Here is a 23,318-nt window from a genome sequence, read left to right on the forward strand (position 1 = left end):
ACAGCCGTCTTGTACTTAGGACACTAGAGAGCACTTAGCACTGTGCTTGGGAGGTGTGTTAGACAGCAGCGTCACCAACAAAAAGCACAAAGATGTGAAAAACAACATGGCACTAAATAGACCATGAAAAGGACCCTGCGTAACAGCCTGAGAGCTAGATCAAGAAGGCAGAGCGTGCCCTGCTTCAACCTTAGCTGGGCATATGCATGTCAGTGACTCAAATTTTTTGCCACACTACGTGGATTCTCAAATGACCATGAAAGTGCCACATGTATTGATTTTTGAGGTTACAAATCAATTTTATCAATTAGCCACAATTCATAAATATGGAATCTGTGAATAATGAGGATCAGTGTATTATTCTTCAGACTGTACCATGGCTGTACCATGAAACTAGGGATCCTGAAACTAGAGAGAACCTCCCCAAGCCTTTGAATTACTAGAGTGGAGAAATAAAAAGGTTCCTTTCTCCCGATAATTTTGTAATTAAATGAGAATATGTGAGTCCTTTATAAAGTGTGTTTTGAGATCTAGGTTACACCTTACAATGACACGGTTTCTGACATGTCCTTTTTGTTTGTTTGTTTGTTTTGCCATGAAACTGAATCATAAATGGCTCACCTTCAGATGTGTACACAGACACACTGCTACTCCGGTGTTTGTGGAGCCTTTGTAATACCTCCTCACTCCCTACCCCAAACAAACCAAATTCCTGAAGAAAGCACTACTACGGAGTAGCTCAGAAGCATGGGGTAGGGGAGAAACAGCCCTCTGTGTCTCAGAAGGGAACGGTGGTGATAATATCACCTTACATTTATGAGGGGCTTTAGCATTTGTGAGCTTCTTTGATGTGGTCTAGTTTCCCCAGAAAAAGACATAAATGTGAACTGATGGTAATCATATCTGACCTTACCGGAAATGACTATCAGACATTTTGCCCCCCGGAGAAATCCAGGGTGTGAGTCTTGATCCTTTCTTTAACCAGCGCCTGTTTGGTGAGAATAGCTATCCCATTGGAAAACACAGTACCCCTCATATGACCCACAATTCCATGACAAAACCACTCACATTTTCACCATCAAAGATCAAGAAGCATGTGGTGTAGTGGAAAGCGTGTGGCTTTTGCAGTCAAGAGGAACTGATTTTGATTTCCTAGTTCTACCCCTTCCTTAGCTGTGCAACTTTGGGCAAGTTGTAAAGCCTCTCAGAGCTTGCATTTTCTCGTTGGGCTAATGGGATAATAATGACCCCACTCGTGTCTGTTGTGAAGATTAAATAAAATAATATACTTAGCCACTTTCCTTATTATACTTCTGATAGTACCTCTCTTGACAAGGAGCTTATCAATAGATCCTTAGAGAAAATCAGTGAGTCATCTTGACGGTGACCTTTGTTTCCCAGCAACTCGACCTGAAGTTGATCATTCTCAATAACACCATTATCAAATAACCAGTGTGGACTGGGTTTTGCATCCATGAGTGTCTAAGCAAATGTCACTATTTAATTTTATTCTTCCAAAACATGTTATTTTTTCCCTGGTGTGAGAAACACAAATGTTCCAAAGTAAACATTCATGAAATATTCCTTAGATTTTTTTTTCTAATCTTGATTGGGGTGTTGACAAGCTTTATGTCTGTGTTAGCTGTTGAATAAAGCCATAGAAGAGACTTGCTGAATATAACAGACCCAGGTCAAAGGGGTGTGGGAAGAGGCTACTGCAACACTGGTGCCTATTTAATCCATGGGAAAAGCGAAATATAAGGAAGTAACTTGCACAGAAGGATCTTGAAACCAGGGAAAGCTTCCCCAAGCCTTTGAATTACTGGAGAAACAAAAAGATTCCCTCTCTCCTGATAATTTTGCAATTAAATGAGAATATGTGAGCCCTTTATAAAGTGTGTTTTGAGATTAGCTTCCACTTTACAATGACATCGTTTCTGACCTGTCCTTTTTTAAACATCTGTGGGAAGTTAGCAAGTGAATCCCAACTGCTGGATTGCCCATCACGGGTCAGTATCAGCCTCACTATGGCAGAGATGATAGGGTCAGCAGTCTGAATGCTGAACTCCAGGTCCAAGTGGCTATTTCCTTTTGCACTTTGATAGCTGGCATTTGCCTAAGAGAAAATGATACTTCTTTGGACTGACTTGGCCTTTGAGATTGCCCTGAGACCAGTGATCTCTGTACCCTGATGTGAGGTATAGACTTATTTCTCAACTAGGAAGAGGTACACCTTCATGTAAACATGTTTGGAACTTTGTTCCATTCTTGTGTGAATGTCCTGTATATTTCTGTTGACTCCTGTGGTGTAAGTTGGTAACAGACAGCCATCCTTAAGCCTGGGATCGTCACAAAACTGATGATCCTGTCATCACTAAAACTCATTTGAATGGCCAGTTGTTCATTATGTTGTGCAGGTCACAGAACAAGGACAACAAAATGCATCTGATATACCTTCTTGGAGTTTGCAGTCTATAACAGATAACTGGATAGGAATGGTCAATTCGTTTTCATGAGGCTATTCTTTAGTTATGTACTAATACTCATGCTGTGGATTCAGTAGGAAAATTGAAACTAGAGAAGTCTTGTGGTGAGCCCAGCACACTTTTGAGTAGCCAGGACGATCCTCTTAAATGTTAATATTTACCTTGGCCCAGGTAAATCAGTGTCCTGTTTCCTTCTGTTAACTTGCAGTGGATATCTGCAAGTAAGTAAACAGTCTAATAGTGAGAAATTTAGTAGGGACATGGAACTGAGACACCAAAATTCCAATATATTTGCTTTATTCCAACTTTGTAGAGTTGGAGAGTTGGAGGAGATAGAGAAGCTACAGGTAAGTTTTGGTCCCTACCGTAATGTTCCCCTGGCTACTAGCAAGATGAAGCTTGGGCACTAGTTGAGAAAAACAGTTTAATCGTGAATTGAGTTTCAGCATGATGTAATACCAGCTTCAATAATGAACTAGTGAGCATGTTTTAGGTAGTCCTAGTAGACTTTGAGCTGCAAGACAGCATGTTTGCATCTCCAGAATTTAGCACAGTTGACTGACACATCATGAATTCTGAATATGTCTTAGCTGAATTGAAGCCAAGGTGGTCAGAGAACAAGGGTAAGACACAAGAGCGAAGAGGCCTGGAGACAGGGAGTCATGGGAAAGCACTGTCTTGTGAGGTCCTCACTATTAGATCCAGGGGAGGAATTGTTGAGGTCAGGTATGGAAGTACCTCGTTTATCCAGGGAGCCAGAAACAGAGCAGGAGGAGTTGGTGGGGTAGCTGCAGAGTGGCAGGGCCTGGGGCTCCAGGCTAGTGAGGGAGCCAACTCAAATGAAGGTCGGGCTGGAGGAGGCCTGGCACAGCTATAAACCTCCTGCAGAGACAGGGCAGGGGAAGGAAGTGAATGTGGAGGTGGATATTCCAGGCGTGACACCAGCCAAGCCAGGCTGTGACTGGTCTTCAGTTAAGAAATGTGTCTTATGTAAATGTGTCTACTTTGAGCATTTCAAAAATTCCTCTTCCTCCCTCCCCTCAGTTTTCCTGTAAAAGTTTCTTTAAAAAACTCAACTTGTTCTTGGCTAGACCATCAGGAAAAAAGAGATTTACCTAAACCTAGGCCAGGGCAGAACAACTGACCTGTGATCTGGGAGCCCACGTATGAAGTCGCGGGTGCCATCTTAGTCTGACTTCCTTCTCTAAAGGAGTGAGCTGAGGGGGGCAAATGGCGGGATCAAGACACAGGTGTGGAGAGGCTCAGGGGAGCCCAGAGGGCACAGACCAGGGCCACACCCCCAGTTTGAGGCTGCCTGAAAGTGTCACAGGTTCTCCAGCTCTCACATTTCTCTTCAGGATTCATTTTTCCTCCTCATGAATGTCTTCAGATAGTAGACACAGAGAAACGAGGGTGTAGGCGAGGGAGTGGACAGAGATGTAGCCAGTCAGTGGGTGTATTAGTTTTCTCTTGCTACAGGTATTGATCGGGTGTGGCTGCCATAACAAAATACCACAACCGGGAGACTTAAACGACAGAAATGTATGTCTCATGATTCTGGAGGCTGGGAAGTCTGAGATCAGGGTGCCAGCATGGTTGGTTTCTGGTGAGGGCTGTCTTCCTGACTTGTAAATAGCCACCTTCTTGCTGTGTCCTTACTGGGTAGAGGGAAGAGAGAGAGAGAGGGAGCTAGGGCTTCAACATTTAGATTTTGGGGGGGACACAGTTCAATCCAGAGCACTACACCTAACAAATTACCACAAACATTGTGGCTTAAAACAACCACATTTATTATCTCATATTTTCCACGGGTCAGGAGTCTGGGCATGGCTTCACTGGGTCCTGTCCTCAGTGGCTCACCAACCTGCAGTTAGGTGTCAACTGGAGCTGCAGTCTCATTTGAGGCTCGAGGTCCTCGTTCAGGATCACATGGTTGGAGACAGAATTCAGGGTTTTTATTTGTTTTTGTTTTTGTTTTTTTAATACATCTTCTAGTGGTTTGCCTCTTCCAGGCCAGCAGGAGGAAAATTTTTCTCATTTCTAGACCTTCTTTTAAAGGGATTGCCTTATTAGGTCAGACGCACTCAGGATAATCTCTATTTTGATGAACTCAGAGTCAACTGAATTGGAACCTTAATGACACCTACAAAATTGCCTTCACCATTGTAACCCGGCACTCACAGGACGGCCATCTGTCATAATCACAGGTTGTACAGGCCACACTCAGGGGAAGGGGGTTATACCAAGCATGTTACAGCAGGGAGCAGGAATCTTGGGGGTCATCTTAGAATTTCAGCCTACTACAGTGGGCAGGAGAGAGTGTGTGGCCAGTACCTGTTTATTCTTTCCATAAAAGCAGAGGGATTTAACAGACTGTAATTTGGGGGAGGGTGCATTTGCACAGCAGGATCAAAAATATTATTTTAAGTATTTGTGGCTGGTAGCTCAAGTCATGAGAGAGAACAGAAGTGGCCACTAAATGCAATCTAAAGATAAAAGCTTAATTGTAGTGGCTCAGGGTGGAAATTTGGATTTATGAAAGGAAAAGTGTTTTGATAGGACAATTTGTTGGGAGTCATTTCGGAACCCACCCTCGTAAGGAGGGGAGTGAATGAAGAGGAGCTCCTTTCTAGCATTTAAGGTTCTAATACAAAACCTGTGCGTTCACCTGTAGGTAGCCATGCTTGTCGGAGACAGGCCCAGTTATTCTTAGTCCAGATTGCTGTCAACATGGAGGGCAAAATTAGAGAGCAGATTTCTGTCTATGTGACATTTAAAGTGTCAGAGGAAAAAGTATCTGTGATTTGGGGTATTATTGTCCTGCAGAAAAGTCTGTCTTTTAGGCCTGTGCCTGCCAATGGGTTTGCTTGTTTATTTTTTAACATGCGTAAAATATAGAGTATCTATCTTTTGGGCAGAAAATGTTGTCTCTAGTCAGTTGTCTTCCCTGGTTTTTGTTCCCTGAGGACTATTTAAACCAGGTCTCACTTAATTCAGTTAAACAGAGTCTGTTTTGAAAAAACAAATGCTTTCTTCCTCCCATTGTAAACTAGAGGTCTTCGTTGTCAGAAATATAGATAAGAATAAAAAGACCCTGTTAGCACTACCCAGAAGTGCGTCAACATTTTGCTAAAAGGCTGTCCATAGATTTTTATATTCTAGCACTTATAATTTATACTTTCAATTAAAAGTTATAAATTCTAAAAGTATAAATTTATGAAATAGATAAAAATACATTAATGTATAAAGTATGTAACAAAAATGTATACATATATAAAGACAATTATAAATTAGGGAATTCAGTTTTCACAATATATTTCATTTAGATATATGGTATGGACATTTCTGTATATTAACAGATAGTTTTCTACAATAGCAATTTGTTTTCAGTAACCACTTAGACATACCTTAATTTATTTAAATACTCTTACATGGGCTATTTTAAGTTTTACAGATCGATGGATCACGATTCAGGGACATCTACCTTTGATCAGTAAGCTGTTCTTTCTGATTGTGATCTTGTTGCCTTCACTCAAATGGTCTAATGTTCATTGATTCAGTGCTTGCTGCTTGCAAAGGCAAAACTTGTGCTTTAGGTTTACTTTTTCCATGGTTGGTTCCCAAGGCTACATGCAGAGTTTTAAAATACCTCTTTTGTGAGCTAGAAGACCTAATAAACAAACCACTTTGTTGAGACTGGGAATATTAGCACTGGCACAATTTCTTAATTTTACTGTGCGTTTGCAGACATCATTAGGCAGAGAGGTGGTCCAGCTGCACCTTCGTTCCACGCACGGACTCTGTGTACAGCTTTGTGAATTGCTATTTTTCTTTCCTTTCTAAATGGGCTGCTGGTGGCAAAAATCTATTTAAATAAAGGTAAGCAAAAGATCAGTTTAAAGCCCAAACTTCAAAAGTTAGAGGTTTAACCTATTAGACACCCAGACTTTGCAAATGTGAAGAGTATTCGGATTAATGGGGAAAGGGGCTCTTGGATATTGGTGGGTCTTTAGACAGTGAAGAGAATACAGTTTCATGCCAGAGACAGTCGTGAAGAGAAGTTTCTGACACAGTGCTGCATTTTGCATGAATGCTGAAAACAGACCCTTGGAAAGAACCTAAATCAACGTTATCAATCCCTCTTAGTTCGGTCTACATTTTGAAAGCTCCTTTTTTGACTTTTGGAAATAATATGGTGGCAGTTTTGGTTGTTATCACAATGGGAAGGGGGATGTTACTAGCACTGTGTGCCCAGGGACCCTGGAATGTGCAGGAAAATCTTGATCAATGAAGAATCATCCTATCGACAATATCAACATGGCCTGGTTGAACATCTCTAACCACTTCAGAAACTGTTAGTTTCTTCTGAGGAATGGGGCAGAAAACATGAAACTATGGCCCTGAATTTTTTTTCTAGGCTTCCCAGAAATTGTCTAGTGCCATTTCCCTCCCCCATTTCTCATGGAGGTTCTGCATAACTGAGGCTAGAAGATATTGGTAGATGGAAAGAGGTTTGGTTCAGGGGAAAGTAGTACTGTAGTTTTAAGTCTGATACTGCTCTCCATCTATGCTTGGTCTCCACAAGTTGAGTCATTTTTTCTGATAAAGCCTGTCTGGTTGTTTGTCTCAGAGACCAGCTGTTGAAAGGGCGGAAATCATCCAGTACTGCCCAGCTGTTAGCTCAACCATCCTCAAGGGAACCCATTCTTTGCCAAAAGGAGTCTCAGAAAAGGCCAGAGAGGGGGAGTTGCAGGGAACATTGACTCAGGCTTAAGATTTATTTTCAGGCTGTTTTACTCCTTTAGGTGTGAGGGGAAGCAGAAGCTACCTACATCATAGATGGTCTCAGAATACCAGAGCTGCAGGGGTCTGGGAGACCGCCTGGTCCCACCTCTTATTTTATTTCCTAAGAAATAAGAGACCCAGAGGGATTCAGTGACTTGTCCGAGGTCACAGAACCAAGTAGTGACAGAGCTAGGTCTAAAACCCAAGCGTTTTGATTCCAAACAAGGCATTCTTTCTGCTATGCCAGCAACTACCCCTTTGACTTCTTACTTCTTAATGAAGCTGTGCTGACTTTCTTTCTAGAATATCTCCCCACTGCCCCCCACCCTGAGGCATTGCATCATTATTACATTCAAACCTTGTGTACTTTCTGATACCATTGGCTTTATAGGTAACAGAAAATGATCTTTTGTGACTAGATGGCAAATGTGTCCTATTCATGATCCAATAAGCAGGTATCCACCATTGTTCAGTCATGAAAAAATATTCAGAAGCATTGCTCTACCTCGTCTTTTGGGAGAAAAATATTCAAACTGTTTGGGAATAACTTTTAACATATGGTGGTTGCATGTGTTTTCCAGCAGGACTGCAGACTATCTCTGTTTGCTTGTTCTCATAATAACCTGCTGAGATCACTAGATTCTATTTATGGTCTTTCTTAGAAAGAGAATATTATGGCGTCGTGGGTTTTTTCCCCCCCTTCTTAGAAATTCTTCGACTCTACCAAGTTGAAGAATTGAAGCTCCATTGTTTTCAATAAAGAACCTGAAGTTAAGGTACACTAAACCACTACCACTACCCCCAAAGAAGCAGAGTTTGATGTTTCCCTATTCATTGAGAATGGTTCCTTTCTATTCCAAAAGGTATGACAGGACTGTGGCTCAGTGACGGGGGAGATCCGCCTGAGGGCAGAAGGATTTAGAGGGACACTTTTAGGAGAACCTGGACCCCACTTCCAGAGAAAGATTTGAGAACCTGAAAATATTCGTCTGATTTTCAGCAGTGCCACCAAAGCAGGAACTTGATAGTGCAGTTCAGCTTTAAACAGTTCCTTCATAAAAGTTTGAATGAGAGGTTTGCCTAAAAATTATAATTGCTGGTTAAGATGAAAGGGCGCTAAAGAAGCATATGGATGTGAGCACAGTGTGGCTGGTGATCTGTGGAGAAATTGCAGGGAATGAGAGAGATGCTTTGAGACTAGAGATATGGGCCTAGTTTTCAAAAAACGAGAAAGGAAGATCGATCAGTTATGAATTGATGAACTGAAAATGAGCCCCCTGGTAAGCAAATGGGCAAACTAGAATCTACTGAGTTCACTAAAGAAAAATGGTGTTTTATGACCCTCATCATTTTTTATGGTGTTAATAGACTGATAAGTCAGAGAAATGCTTAAGAATTTTGTCCCGGTTTTAGCGAGGCATGTAATACAAACAACAACAAAACAGCTAACATTTATTAAGCTCTTATGTGAAAGTAACTCTTCTAAATGAATAGAGAAACATCAAACTCGGCTTCTTTGGGGTAGTGGTTTAGTGTACCTTAACGTCAGGTTCTTCATTTAAAATAATGGAGCTTTCCTTTCTGATCTGTCTTGTTTCTAGAAATGTGGTTGGAATGAATAACCTGGCTGGGGCTAGCAATGTGGGATAACAGAGAGCCAACCGGAGCCCTTTAATTCCCACTGCTCCAAGATAGTCTGTCCTGAGCAGGCCTTAAAGCTCTTGGATTCTGGTAGCACTTAGAGATAGAAGAGGGTTCATTGCCTCAGCTGATTGAGGTTCTTGAGAGGAAGGAACATGCAGAAGCAGACAGCCATTGGCTGCTGCGCTCCCAATAACTGCTGTTGCTAACTGGCTGGCCACGATGGAGATAAGAAATAACTCTGTGGATGTCTGGGAAGTCACTTTCGTGTTCATAGCCTGCACATGGTTTTCTTGGCCAGTTTTCACTTACCATAATATAGCACCATCTTGTATCTGGATTAGACTTGTATCGATGAATTCATTTTTATCTTCACTACAGGTTTGGAAGGCAGATTGGATTTCTCATTTTCTAGTGGTGTAGAGAGCGTGAGTGATTTGACCCAAGGTTCCTGCTAGGATCTACAGAGTTGATGTAGACTATATGCCTTCTGTCTCATGAGTCCAGTGCATAACACAAGGGCTCCAAAGGCTAAGATCCCCTGGTATATTTCAACACGTGTCATTCCAGAGAGGTGGGGCATACATGTGAGGTCTCACAGAGCAGGAGCCAAAGTGGCTAGAAGCCAGAACCTTCCTGGTCTCCCATTTGCTGACCTGCGGGATTCCCTTAGCTCTTATCTTGTGGTAGAGGGGTACGTCCTGGCAGAGTCATGCCTGAGAATTTAAGCAACACAGATAGTACTTTCTACCTCTCAGGCACTTTTCCTTTACCCCAGTGTGGTCCTCTAGGGATGAGATTATCTCAGTAATGCTTATGACATATTTGGCTCATAAATAAAGCATAGGTTTCTAGGAAGTATGCATACCGTTCGTTTTTTCCCACAAACTTCATCACCCCGTTAGTGCTTCATACCTGATGTTTTTGGCATTGGATCTTGACTTGGAATTGGAATTGTTCCATTGCAACATGCACGTTCTGTTCAGAGAATTCGGTGGGGGTTGTCTGTGGAAGCCTTTTCAGTCACCCATTTGGGGATCTTTATGTGTGGTCACCGTTTCTCTTGTTAGAGAGTCTGTAGTGTAGATTTCAATTCTCAACTCTTTGATTTCATGTGCCATTTTGGACCTCAGTTTTCTCAAATTAGAGTGACCAGGTCAGGCCAGATGATATCCAGTGTTGTCTCAAGCTTCATAAGTCTGTGATTCGGAGCCTGCTGTAAACCAAAGTTTTTCTGGAATGAATGGCAAAGTACCAGATTGTATTATTTTAGGGTAGGACGCAAGAGCGTAGGAATAGTAAATACCTTAGCTTGTGCCTTCACTGAAGGATATGAGGGGATGCCCTGGGTGTTCCCTGGCGAGGTAAAGACTGAATTGTTGCAGATGGAAGGTGTATACTGTGGGAGAGGGAATGGGGATGGCTTCTGTTTAAGAGAGTGGAAGATACCAGAGAGGAGAAGCTTATGACTACAGAGAGGGCAAGAACCTCATTAGAACAGTCTGACCAAAAAACCCTCCAAATTTCCTTATATAATGAGCATGTAAAAGGGTTGAAAACTGCAAATTGAAGGATAAGGGACAGAAGGAGGAATATCAACAAGGAATAGAACATCAATTAGGAAGAGTATCTAGAGAATTTAACTGGGTAGTAAGAAATTTAAGTCTACTTTAACTCTCACGCCGGGTGAGGTGGCTCAAGCCTGTAATCCCAGCACTTTGGGAGGCCGAGACGGGCGGATCACGAGGTCAGGAGATCGAGACCATCCTGGCTAACACGGTGAAACCCCGTCTCTACTAAAAAATACCAAAAAAAACTAGCCGGGCGAGGTGGCGGGCGCCTGTAGTCCCGGCTACTCGGGAGGCTGAGGCAGGAGAATGGCGGGAACCCGGGAGGCGGAGCTTGCAGTGAGCTGAGATCCGGCCACAGCACTCCAGCCTGGGTGACAGAGCGAGACTCCGTCTCAAAAAATAAAAAATAAAAAAAAAATAACTCTCACTGTGGGGAATTTGGACATAGATTGAGTTATGTGGGAGGCTCTTAAGTGTGGGAGGGTTAAAAGCAAATATTTTTTGGCCTTGGCATGTGGGATAGACCAGGCAAAAAGCCCTGCTGGGCCTCCAGCACTCCCGTCCAAGAGTGCGGTGTAGAGTCTAGACTCAGGGATAGAAGTGGGGAAAAGGGGGAGGGAAGAATTGGTGGTCCTGATGGCAGCTGCTCTCAGCATCCCAGTTTCCGTGGCTTCCCCACCACAGATGATGAGAACAGAATCACAGGTTCTGTACTGCCTCAGCCTTGAACAGTTGGCTTGATCATGGCTTTGATGGTCTTTCACTTGTTGGTGAGATTCAGCTGTCTGTTGTGGCAGAAGGAAGGGGCAAGAGGACTCAGGGATGGTTTGAGTTTCTTGAAGCAAATCAGAGGACTTCTCCACCTGATACGGGTATTTCTGGAACAGCTCTGCGTGCTCTAAAAGGATCCTGAGGGTTTCCTCCATTAACATGAGGAGACTGCCCTTTTCTCAGGCCCAAGTTACAATTTAAAAAGCATTTTTGGGGAACAATTAGAAATCTGAGCTCCGAGTTCTCTGTGTTAGTGATTGGGAGACAGCAGGGACTATGCTGAACGTGCCTGGGAAGGGGAGAGCAAAAAGGAGTCCTGCCCTACTCCAGGCTGCCCCACTGTCTCCACCCTCGGGATAATTCTCCATCTTGTGAGGATCACATACAGTCACAGTGTGCAAGTGTTTTGTTGTATGTAAATACTATGCATTGAACATGGAAGGTGCCATTATTATTATATTTTCTTCGCAGTATTTTTATTCGTGTTGGTACTTGTTGGATACTCTTGGGCCTTGGAAGGACAGGTCCTACCAGGCTAGAGGCTAGTTTGGGTTCAGAAAGAATGAAGAAGTGCATTTTGGGGGCATTTGCGGCTATATGTGTAAATAAGCCAAGAAGGAAGCAGATTGAATTTTTGTGTGCTAGCTAATTCTGAATCTTGCAGCTCTCCTTGGTTATCAGGAGCCACCTATGGGATATTTCTGCCTTCATCTCATTAACTGATTTATTTGTATTGTGGGCAGATGCTCTTAAAATGAAACAGTGGATTTTTTTTTCCATATCAAATTCTAATAACTGCTATAGGCCATTCAGGATTGGCATGCATTTGGGAAAGTGGATCATTACTTGTTTTAATGATGAACAACTATGTAGTTTAAAAGGAATTAGTGTGGTGCATGACCCTTGAAGCAAATATCATATGTAAAAATTCATTTTTACATAACATATACATCAGGAATGAGTTTTAAAAAATAAACCATTTCTGGCCGGGCACGGTGGCTCATGCCTGTAATCCCAGTACTTTGGGATGCCGAGGCGGGCAGATCACAAGGTCAGGAGTTCGAGACCAGACTGACCAACATGGTGAAACCCTGTCTCTACTAAAAATACCAAAATTAGCTGGGTGTGGTGGCGCACTCCTGTAATCCCAGCTACTCAGAAGGCTGAGGCAAGATAATCGCTTGAACCCGGTAGGCGGAGGTGGCAGTGAGTCGAGATCACACTGCTGCATCCCCCGCCTAGGCAACAGAGTGATCCTCTGTCCCCAAAAAAACAAACTCCCATTTCTGAGAGCAGTTTGAGGTTCAGAGCAAAATCGAGCGGAAGGTACAAAGATTTCCCATATGCCCTCTGCCCCACGCATTCATAGCCTCCCCATTGTCAGCATCTACCATCATATTGGTAGACATGATGGTAGATACATTGACACATTGTTATCACTCAAAGTCCATTGTTCACATTAGGGTTCACTCTCATGTACATTCTGTAGATTTGGACAAATGTACAAAAACGTGTCTCCACCATTATAATGTCCGTGTCAGAGTTTCACTGCCCTAAAAATCATCTGTGGTCCACTTATTTATTCCTTCTTCTCCCAGGATGACTCCTTTTACAAAATATCGAATATACCCTACCAATGGTATACCAATATACCCTACCAATTGATTTATAATAGGTTTCCTTTAAATATCATCTCTCAATGCCTTTATTGCTTAATCTGTTTCACATACTCCATTTATTCCTCTGGATACTACCAAGCAAGGTGTTTATTTATTTATTTACTTATTGTAATAAGGCCCTTTAAATTTAACACAGCTTTTGTTACTGCTAGTGAAATTTTGGTAAAGGAAATATCACTTCAGAACAAAACAACCCTCCCTAAAATAACCCCTGCCACAAACCTCCAAACCTCTGGTGTAATAAAGAGTTCCAAACTCAGCCCCCATTTTTTAAAATTTAAAGAAATAATGTAATATGCCTACATTTTTCTACTAGAAAAGAATTGGGTATCCTTGAAATTTTACTGTCGTGGGGTTTGACTTGTGAGCCATTTTTTTTCTTGGGATTTTGACAAGGTCACCTTTTTACTCCTGGTTGGCATCTGGCCCTTTTCTGTGTGTTGTGTGCAGGGTACTTGTGTGAGAGCCACTCAGGTCTATGGTGCACTGGTTTTGAAGGCAGTTCCCTTCTCTCCCTGCAAGGGGAGGAGGGAGGGTGGCCTAGGGGATGCCAGGAGCCCAGGGCAGCTCCTCCCTGCCTGAGCAATACAGTCAAACTGTGTTTTGCTGCAAGGGGGCCTTGGTTTCTAATGTGAATTTGAGGTGTGTCCTCTGAATCATTTATGGAGAGGGTCAGCTTGCTCCCGCCACACTCACTACTTCTATGGCTCCAGTCTTTGGGAGGCATTCTGTGCTCTAGGCAAGGCTCCTAGCCACGATTTTTAAGTACAAGGCTTCTTCTGCCTGCCTGAGAACTGTCTTTTCAGCCAGAGACTGGCTGCAAAGCATCCCTGTTTCCCAGGGGGCAGGGCTGGGAATTGCATGCTTGGGGAGCTCAGACGGAGCCCAGGCAGGCCTTGGGCCTCTTGCTGCCAGCCCAGCTTCTGCTTTCTGAATCCTATTACCTGCCGTGCCTACCTGCTTCACTGCCCCTGGGCAGGTGTTACAGGGGCAAATCTAAACAAACCCGTGAGGCAGAAAGAGGGTGTTCTCCGTCCTCCTTTTCCCAAGTTGAAAAACCTTTGTAGCTCCATTTTATGTTGCCTGCAACATTTTAGAAAATGATAGGGTAGTAGAGCTGAATAGGTTGTTAGCAATGACCTATAAATATCCCTCTGTTATTACTGCTTTCGCTGCTGGCAGGGTTTAACCCGGGATCCATGGAATCCCCCTGCTGTCTGCAGACAGACTTCAGGGGCGGGTCAACCTCCTGAAATACTGGGCTGTGTTTGTGTGTATGTGACTGTGAGCATTTCTCAGGCAGGACTGTCATTAGATTCCCAAAAGGAACATTAGATTCTCAGGCAGGAGCATTCATTAGATTCCCAAAAGGGTCCAAGAAATTTAAAAAAGGTGAGAAAAGATGACCAACTACTGAGCAGGTTTAAAACCCCAGTACCCATACACTCACACACTCACACACACACACACACACACACACACAGAGGTTTACAGATAAGGAAACTGAATCTAGAAGAGGCAGAGTGACTACCAGGGAAGTGCAAGGCTGGGACTAGAACTCCTGTCCCTAACTGGTCCGGTGCAGCACTGTTCTGTTAGCCTGTGCACAGAAGAGGCCTGTTGGGCTGACTATGGGATGGCAAAACTGCTTTAGAACACGCTCTACAAGTTCTCTGGAACATACATTCTGGATAACTCATTTTGCAGCTTGGGACAATTCTCTCTTTATAAGACCTTTATTCATCTTTCTGCCCATGCTCCCACTGTATTTGTTGAGTGGGTGAACCTCAGTGGAGAGTGCTGTATGGAAGACAGGTTGGTAGCTTTACGTAGCCAGTTATTTGAACTAAAGAATCATGAATCCTTCCTTTTCCTCCCACCTTGTTCCCCTTTCCTCACCCTCGTGACCTCAGATCTTAGGGCAGTTGTTAGCAGCAGGAGGTGACCCAGATCATAAACCACTCCATCCTTGCAAGCTACTTTGGCAGTTCATTAGTGACCCGAAAACTCAAAGCGTAAATGCTTCAGAGCCAAGGTAATTTTTTATAAAATAAGTAATTCTTGTAAGGGTAAAAATTTCTCCTAATTTATCTGATTTTCAAATTTGGATATACATTTTAAATGTTTGAAGACACTTATTTTTAACTGTTGGGAGATCTAGCCCTAATTTGGATTTATCTTCTATTTCGTTAAGATGTTATAGAATGATAGTAGATCCAGATGAGATAGTTGTTGAATGCAGCAACTATCTACGATCTATGATCTCTGATCTGGGCTAGGTCCAGAGAGAGGGGTGGGTAAACGGTTTATATCTGGACCATAGAGTTTGGAAGTCCTACTGATAAGATATTTAAGTAACTTGGCAATGAAAGGAACATCAAAGAAAAGGAAAAAATGTGTCAAATTAAGAGATACTTAAAGGACTTTACTTGTTTAGCGAAATGAAAGATCAATTCAAGGTGTATCTGTCTAGGGATGACTTTCTAAAAGAAGTACATTTGTTCTGTCTTAGGTAGTTTACTGATTGGTAAAGATGAAAATGAAAGCATATTCTAGGAAGAACAATGCAAGAAGCTGGTGTACAAGTAGAAAATGCCAACATTTTATTGTTTTAATTATGCTAGTTTTTCAAAGGAGCTTTTTTAAAGATTGCTATGCAGTGGAGTGTTAGGTGTATTACATGCATTATTTAGTTTAATTCTCATGACACAAGGCCGGAACTATTGTCAACTTCACTTTACCGGCATTATTGTTAACTTCATAAACCAAGGTTTGGAGTATGGAAATATCTTGCTCAGGCTTGCACAGCCAGGGTTCAAATTCAGGGCTGACTGACTCCAAAGCTCTATTGCCACAATGCCATACACTGACCATTAGGAATGGAATGAAGGTGTTGTGTTTATAAGAATAAAGGGAGACAAAACTTTCTGGGATAGTTGGAGGATGTTTAATGCAGACTCTTTAGATAATGGGGAGATAAAACCTGACACAAATGGGGCAGATAAAACTTGACACAATTTTTAAGGGAAGTTGCCATGTATATTCTCTGAACTGGGTGAAGAACATTTATGTTGTGAGGCAGGGGTTCGATCCTTTTAGGAGATTTCTTTCAACTCTGAGATTCTGTGATGTTACCTGAACCCTTTGGCAGAAATATCCTTTAAGTCCGAATAACTATCTCCATCCTTATTGCTGATGTATCACAGCAAGTGATACCAGGAGCCTGTCCTTCTAACAAACTCTTGGCATGTTTCTACAGGTTTAGTGCAGGAGACCGTGTGTTCATAGTGGATGACCGTCTGCGAGCCTATCTTTATCTAGCTTTAGAGGCTGATGCAAATGAGGCAGCATGCTATAGTAGAAAGTGCCTGGGATTTGGAACTGGCTGAACATGGGATGGAATGTCAGTTTCACCTTTCATCAGCTGTGCATCTCAGGGCAAAATAGCTAAGTATCCTGAGCCCCAGTTTTCTCATCTGTAAATGGGCACATGTTTACCTTATATTAGGAAAACACCCAGCTCATTTTCTGAAAATCTAATATGTCAAGTACTTAGTCCATCAGACAAGTCTAGCACCTAATCCTGTCAACATCATCATCCATGATCATCACCATGATGGTTTTACACTTGTTACAACCTCTCCATACAGTTGGATTGTGAGGCTCAAATACCTCTTTCCTAGGATAAACAAGAAGGAAAAAATTCAGTGAATTTGAAATAAGAGTACCCTAGTTCAAGGTCTCTCAGTAGGGGACAGAGATCTTGGACAATGGACTAAAAGCCAATTTACAGGATTGTCATGAGTACTGAGTGAGGAAAAGGCTATGAAATTACTTTGTAAACCCATAAGGTTTGATTCAAATATTAGACAGAATGGTAAAATGTTGTTATGCCATTGCGTTTTGAAGGAATTAAACTAAAATCCCATAACCCTTGGGTTCACATGAGTAGTACTTTGCTAAAGCGTTTGCAGGATCCAGAAAGGCTTCCTCTTTGAGGCTCACTTTGCTCCTCTCTCTGGTTTTTGGCCTTCAGGACCATAAGGCCCCTCTCCAACTGGCTGGCATTAAAGATGGGCCCACTCTGGCCCGATCCTGGCACCAGCAATGGGATGTTGACCTGTCTGTTGAGTCTTGGAGCCCACCACTGCTAAGGAGACCCAGCTGGAGCTAATTTGCTGGGCTGAGTCATAGCATGTGGTTGGAACCGGTTTCTTTTCCATCACAAGGATCTCCCTGAGCCTACTGAGAGCTCACCACTTTGCTAAATTCCTGGGTGTGGGTGGGTGTTTAGGCACAGTTAGGCTTCTGAGGAGGATCCTTTTCCAGAGGGGAGGTTATGATACACTTGATAACAACTGCGAACGCTTCAAAACTGTCTATCATTAGGGCTAAATGGTTTGTAATATGAGAATTACTGCATAATCCAAAGTGGGGGGAGTTCAGGGAAAGTTAGCAGAGTTAGAGAACATTTATTATTGGTTATCCAGGGGATGTTCATGAAAACATTCATTAGTGCTGCTCAGAAGAAAGAAAACAGAGTGTCAGCAGAGCGGGCCAACCTGGGCAACTTCCATGGGAAAGCCTGGCCAATCAAAGAGAGCCTTGCCTCGGGATAGAATGGGATTCCAGAGCTTTAGTGGCCAGCACAGCAGATCGGGACTTGACCTTGTAGTTCAGGGAACAAAACTGTAGCTTGGAAATACAGGGACTGTGGGTTTACCTCTTGCATTTGCATGTTGCATTCGGTTATTTATTTCTCTTTTTGTTAACTTAGTTTTGTCTTGAAAGGATCTCTGTCAAACAGTTGCAGAGTAGTCACCATCAGGCAACCAGGAAATTTGTCCTTGGGGAGCTAGTTAGGCAATCAAATGCTGACTTAGATTGTTGTATAATCAGGAAGTCTGGTTCTAATCTTAGCCTTGCCACTGCTCTGCGCCTTGCTGCCCAGAGTGTGGTCTGTGGAGTCACAGCTTTACCTGGGAGCTGATTAAAAATGCAGAATCTTGGGCCTGCTTAGACCTGTGAATCAGAAGCGATGGCTTAGGAGCCCCAGGTAATTCACCTGCACATAAAACTTTGAGCATTGACCTAAGTGGTAAACTCTGGTAGGGCATGGGCATTTTCTAGTTTCTTATTTATTATTTTGTATCTCCAGTGTCTATCTGAAGTTTAACACACAGTAGCTGCAAAATCCTTGAATCTTCCTCTTACCTTGGGCATATTTGAACTTCTAGGATCTTTGTAAGCTTCTAGGGACTTAACTGTAAAGTGGCGTAGGGAGAGGAGTGTTGAGTGGAAAAGGAGCCAGTGATTGAGAAACTGAGGTGACCATAGAAGGACTGGTGTTGTGAGTTTTGTTGTTGTTGTTATTTTTTGTAGAGATGGGGTCTTGCTATGTTGTCCAGGCTGACCTTGAACTCCTAGGCTCAAGCCATTTGCCTACCTCTACCTCCCAAAGTGTGGGAATTACAGGTGTAAGCCACCGCACCTGGCCTAGGTGGTAGTTTTAATATAGATGTTTTTAACCTACTAAGTCAAAGTCTATGAGGGTGACTCATCAAATTTGTATGTTTTTATTTATTTATGCCTTTAAACCACATTCTGAAAGCAAAACTTTTGTGTTTTTGTTGTTGTTGTTGTTTTTTTTTTTTTTTTTTTTTTTTTGAGACGGAGTCTCGCTGTGTCGCCCAGGCTGGAGTGCAGTGGCCGGATCTCAGCTCACTGCAAGCTCTGCCTCCCAGGTTTTTACGCCATTCTCCTGCCTCAGCCTCCCGAGTAGCCGGGACTACAGGCGCCCGCCACCTCGCCCGGCTAGTTTTTTTTTGTATTTTTTAGTAGAGACGGGGTTTCACCTTGTTAGCCAGGATGGTCTCGAACTCCTGACCTTGTGATCCGCCCGTCTCGGCCTCCCAAAGTGCTGGGATTACAGGCTTGAGCCACCGTGCCCGGAACTTTTGTGTTTTTGAAAGTTCCTTTCATGTTAAGGAATATTTTTTACAATATTACATATAGTAAAGAAAATGTAAGAGTTCCTCAAGAGGAAATGGATAAATACAATGGAGTAGAATTCAGATGTTTAAATCAATGAAACAGGGCTACATGTATAGACATAAATAAGTCTAAAAAATTTTTTTCAATAAAAGAAAATTGCAGAGGATATATGAGATATGGTACCATTTACTTAACGTTTTAAAGAAGCCTATGTTTAACAGATACGTGCATATGTAGTAAAAGGATAAAGACCTGGATGGGAAAGATAAACACTAACTCTGGCTAATGGTTAACTTTGAGACCGATGAAGGGAATAATGGGAGCTTTAACAGTCCTTCATGTTTTATTTTTTGAGAAAAAGAAAAAGCAAAAAAAAAGATTACAGCAGCAAACATGTAAAAATAAGATTTTTAAATTTTGTATTTAAATTTTTAAAAATTGTATTTATTTATTTTTAAGACAGAGTCTCACTCTGTTACCTAGGCTGGAGTGCAGTGGTGTGATCTCGGCTCACTGCAACCTCTGCCTTCTAGGTTCAAGTGATTCTCCTGCCTCAGCCTCCTGAGTAGCTCGGACTATAGGTGTGCACCACCGGCTAATTTTTGTATTTTTAGTAGAGATGGAGTTTCACCATGTTGGCCAGGCCAGCCTCAAACTCCTGACCTCAGGTGATCCGCCTTCCTTGGCCTCCCAAAGTGCTGGGATTACCGGCAGGAGCCACCAAGCAAGCCTGGCCAATTTTTTTTTTTTTTTTTTTTTTTTTTTTTTTTTTTTGAGACGGAGTCTGGCTCTGTCACCCGGGCTGGAGTGCAGTGGCCAGATCTCAGCTCACTGCAAGCTCCGCCCCCCGGGTTCCCGCCATTCTCCTGCCTCAGCCTCCTGAGTATCTGGGGACTACAGGCGCCTGCCACCACACCCAGCTAATTTTTTGTATTTTTAGCAGAGATGGGGTTTCACCATGTTAGCCAGGATGGTCTCAATCTCCTGACCTCGCAATCCGCCCGTCTCGGCCTCCCAATGTACTGGGATTACAGGCGTGAGCCACCATGCCTGGCCTTTTCTTTAAAGACAGGTTCTCACTCCATCGCCTGGGCTGGAGTGCAGTGGTACAATCATGGTTCACTACAGTCTTGACCTACTGGTCTCAAGGAATCTTCCTGCCTCACCCTCTCGAGTAGTGAGGACTACAGGCATGCACCACCATGCCTGGCTAATTTTTGTATTTTTTTGTAAAGACTGTGTCTCATTATGTTGCCCAGGCTGGTTTCAAATTCCTGGGCTCAAGTGATCCTCTTGCCTCAGCCTCCCAAAGTACTGAGATTACAGGCATGAGCCACCTAGCCCTGCCCAGTTTTTTGTTGTTTTTTTTTTTCAAAGGAATGACTACATAATTGTTCATAATATGTATAATCTTTCTGAATGCTTAAAATATTTCATTATGAAATGACTAACCCAAATTTCCCTGGTAATCGTGATACAGGCAGTTGGCAAGTGGCCTCAAATACTCCTAAGGACCTTCCAGTTTGAAATGTATTTGTACTCAGACACCTCTCTCCCTGATCCTCTCTCTTGTTCTCATAGACAATCATGACTATTAGGACATACCCAAGTCCTGTAGCTTCCCTGCATTCTGTCCTGATGAAATGCCATGTCCCGTGTTTGTGATGTCAGTGAATTTCACTGTTCTGACTCTTTAGGGACCTAGCCTGCAGGGGCCTTCTCTCTGCTGTTCACTTTGCTTCTTTATTTTTTTATTTTTATTTTTTTTGAGACTGAGTCTCGCTCTGTCGCCCAGGCTGGAGTGCAGTGGCGCGATCTCGGCTCGCTGCAAGCTCCACCTCCCGGGTTCTCGCCATTCTCCTGCCTCAGCCTCCCTAGTAGCTGGGATTACAGGCAGCTGCCACCACGCCCAGCTATTTCTTTTTTTGTATATTTAGTAGAGACGGGGTTTCACTATGTTGGCCAGGCTGGACTCAAACTCCTGACCTTGTGATCTGCCCACCTTGGCCTCCCAAAGTGCTGGGATTACAGGCATGAGCCACCACACCTGGCCCTATTTTATATTGTTATTATTATTTCTAATATAGTCAATAGCAATGATTCTAAACCAGGGGTGACTTTTTCACCTACAGACATTTGGGCAGTGTCTGGAAATATTTTTGATTTCACAACTGGGGGAGTGCTACTGGCATCTAGTGGGTGGAGACTGAGAATGCTACTAAATATCCTGCAATGCACAAAACAATGCCCACTCCTGCCCTTCACAACGAATAATCCAGTCCAAAATGTTATTAGTGCCAAGGTTGAGAAACCCTGCTCGGAAGATCCTCATACCATGAATATAGACCCATCAAGGAGGGAGAGTGGACGGGACTGCAGCTCCTTTAGAGTGGGACAGTGTCACAGCGGGTATGGGAATCCCAGGGAATTTATATGGGCTAGTTCTATATTATGTCCAAAGCATGATGGGGACTGGAAAGTTCATGGTATTAGAGATGAAGGATGGGAGGATATTAAGGAAAAACCAGAGAGGAACAAAGTCCAGGCCATGGGGAGACTAGAGAGAAGCCACCTCTAATATTTTTGGGCATGGCACCTTAGTGTAAACTGCACTTTCCTGCTATAGAAATAGAGGATTGCTTATTTAAACATATTAATATTATCAGTGCAAAATGTGGTAGGTCATGACAGCAAGGACCCCCAGTGAATCATGCCCCCCGCACCGTCCACACTCATCTGCATTGTGACTCTGCCATTCCTCTCATCAAGCAGTGGAGTCTGTTTTCCTGCCCCATGGGCGTGAGCTGGCCTTGTCCCTTGCCTTGACCAAAAGAATGTGGAGGGTGTAATGGTACGTGATGTCTGGGGCCACTCAGCTTTGGTTTTTCTCCCTCATGGAAGATTTCTGCCATCATGGGAAGAAGTCCAGCCTGATCTTCCCTTTTGAGAAAGAGGCCCAGGTGTCCAGGGGTCCCAGCCCAGCGCATTCGCAGCCAGCCTTCCCACTAATGTGCTGTGTCAGGGAACCCAGATGAAATCAGCTCACCCATCCAGCCTAACCCACTGAGGAGTGAGAAGTAATATATTAATATTATGGTTACCTTCAGCCACTAAACATTGGGGTGGTTTGCTACACAGCATGTGCTAACTGGACATTGTGTGTGTAGAAGGGACTTCATATCGAGCATGGACGAGGTAATTTGCCTTAGAATATGTGTGTAGGGTAACTATCACATCATGGTTAAGAGAAACTGAGTTCTTCCTCCTTTGTTTCTTGTAGCACTTCTCAGAACTTCTGGATGAGTTTTCCCAGAACGTCTTGGGTCAGCTCCTGAATGACCCTTTCCTCTCAGAGAAGAGTGTGTCAATGGAGGTGGAACCTTCCCCGACGTCCCCGGCGCCTCTCATCCAGGCTGAGCACAGCTACTCCCTGTGCGAGGAGCCTCGGGCCCAGTCGCCCTTCACCCACGTTACCACCAGTGACAGCTTCAATGACGGTAAACTCAGAGGAGGAGGAAGACCTGGACCTTAGCCCCTTTGGTTCTGAGCTCTTGAGGGTGCTGAGTGTGTATTATCTTAAAGAGGGTGTCAGCACCCTTGTTAGTGAGATACCTACAGTGTGTAAGGCCTTGTGCTTGGGCTGTGGGGAAAAGCAAAGAGGCACAGGACCCATTTCTCTACACTGCTCAGGTCCCCTGGGGACTTGCCGTAGCTGAAGGATAGTCATTACTCTCTCGTCCTGTGGCTTCAGCAGCAGAACAGCCTTTTGCAAATCAGCCCGGCCTATCTGGCTGGTCATTCCTGCCAGTACAGTAAGTCCATTGTTTCAAGGGGTCATGCCTTTTTTTTTTTTTTTTTTTTTTTTTTTTATGAAAAAGAACCATTCCTCTATAGAAGCTTCTTGGGCATCCTCCTAACCCACTTCCATCATGTTCTATTGACCCCATGTCCCCCACCCCAGATCTTAGTGGACATTCCTAGACTTTCTTGTTGGTTACCCTTTCATGCCCATCATCAATGCCATGAGTGTGGTATTTGTTGAAGGTCTAGTTTTTCTGACCTTGGAGATATTAAGATGTTTTCACCATTACTCTACACCCCATAATTGGTAAAAACTGTATCTTGTTCCAAACTCTCCAAGGCATATATATATCTTTTAAGTGTAATTTTCTTCTCTTCTTTTCTTTCTTCTTCTTTTTCTCTGTCCCTTCCTCCTTGCCTCCCTCTTCCTCCCTCCCTGCCTCCCTTCCCTTCCTCCCTTCCTTCTTTTCTTTTCTTTCTTCTTCTTTTTCTCTCTCCGTTCCTCCTTCCCTCCCCCTCGCTCCCTCCCTGTCTCCCTTCCCCTCCCACCCTTCCTTCCTTCTTCCTTTCCTTTCCTTTCCTTTCCTTTC

The 23,318-nt window shown here is 43.3% G+C and overlaps 1 protein-coding gene across 3 annotated transcripts in view; it reads left to right on the forward strand.

Annotated features, from left to right (window-relative positions):
* Positions 1–23,318, forward strand: part of LOC105471318 (cAMP responsive element binding protein 3 like 2) — a 128,881-nt gene that overhangs the window by 51,740 nt on the left and 53,823 nt on the right. For 2 of the 3 annotated variants that reach the window (XM_071094414.1, XM_011723742.2), the window contains exon 2: positions 22,208–22,424. In XM_071094414.1, the coding sequence (XP_070950515.1) occupies positions 22,295–22,424 (130 nt within the window). In that variant the 5' untranslated portion in view covers positions 22,208–22,294. Of the gene's footprint in view, positions 1–21,317; positions 21,337–22,207; positions 22,425–23,318 lie in introns of those variants that run through there. The other variant, XM_011723747.2, reaches the window with a different exon arrangement.

Source organism: Macaca nemestrina, chromosome 4 (genome assembly GCF_043159975.1).
Source record: "Macaca nemestrina isolate mMacNem1 chromosome 4, mMacNem.hap1, whole genome shotgun sequence".
In the NCBI taxonomy this organism is placed as follows: Eukaryota; Metazoa; Chordata; class Mammalia; order Primates; family Cercopithecidae; genus Macaca; species Macaca nemestrina.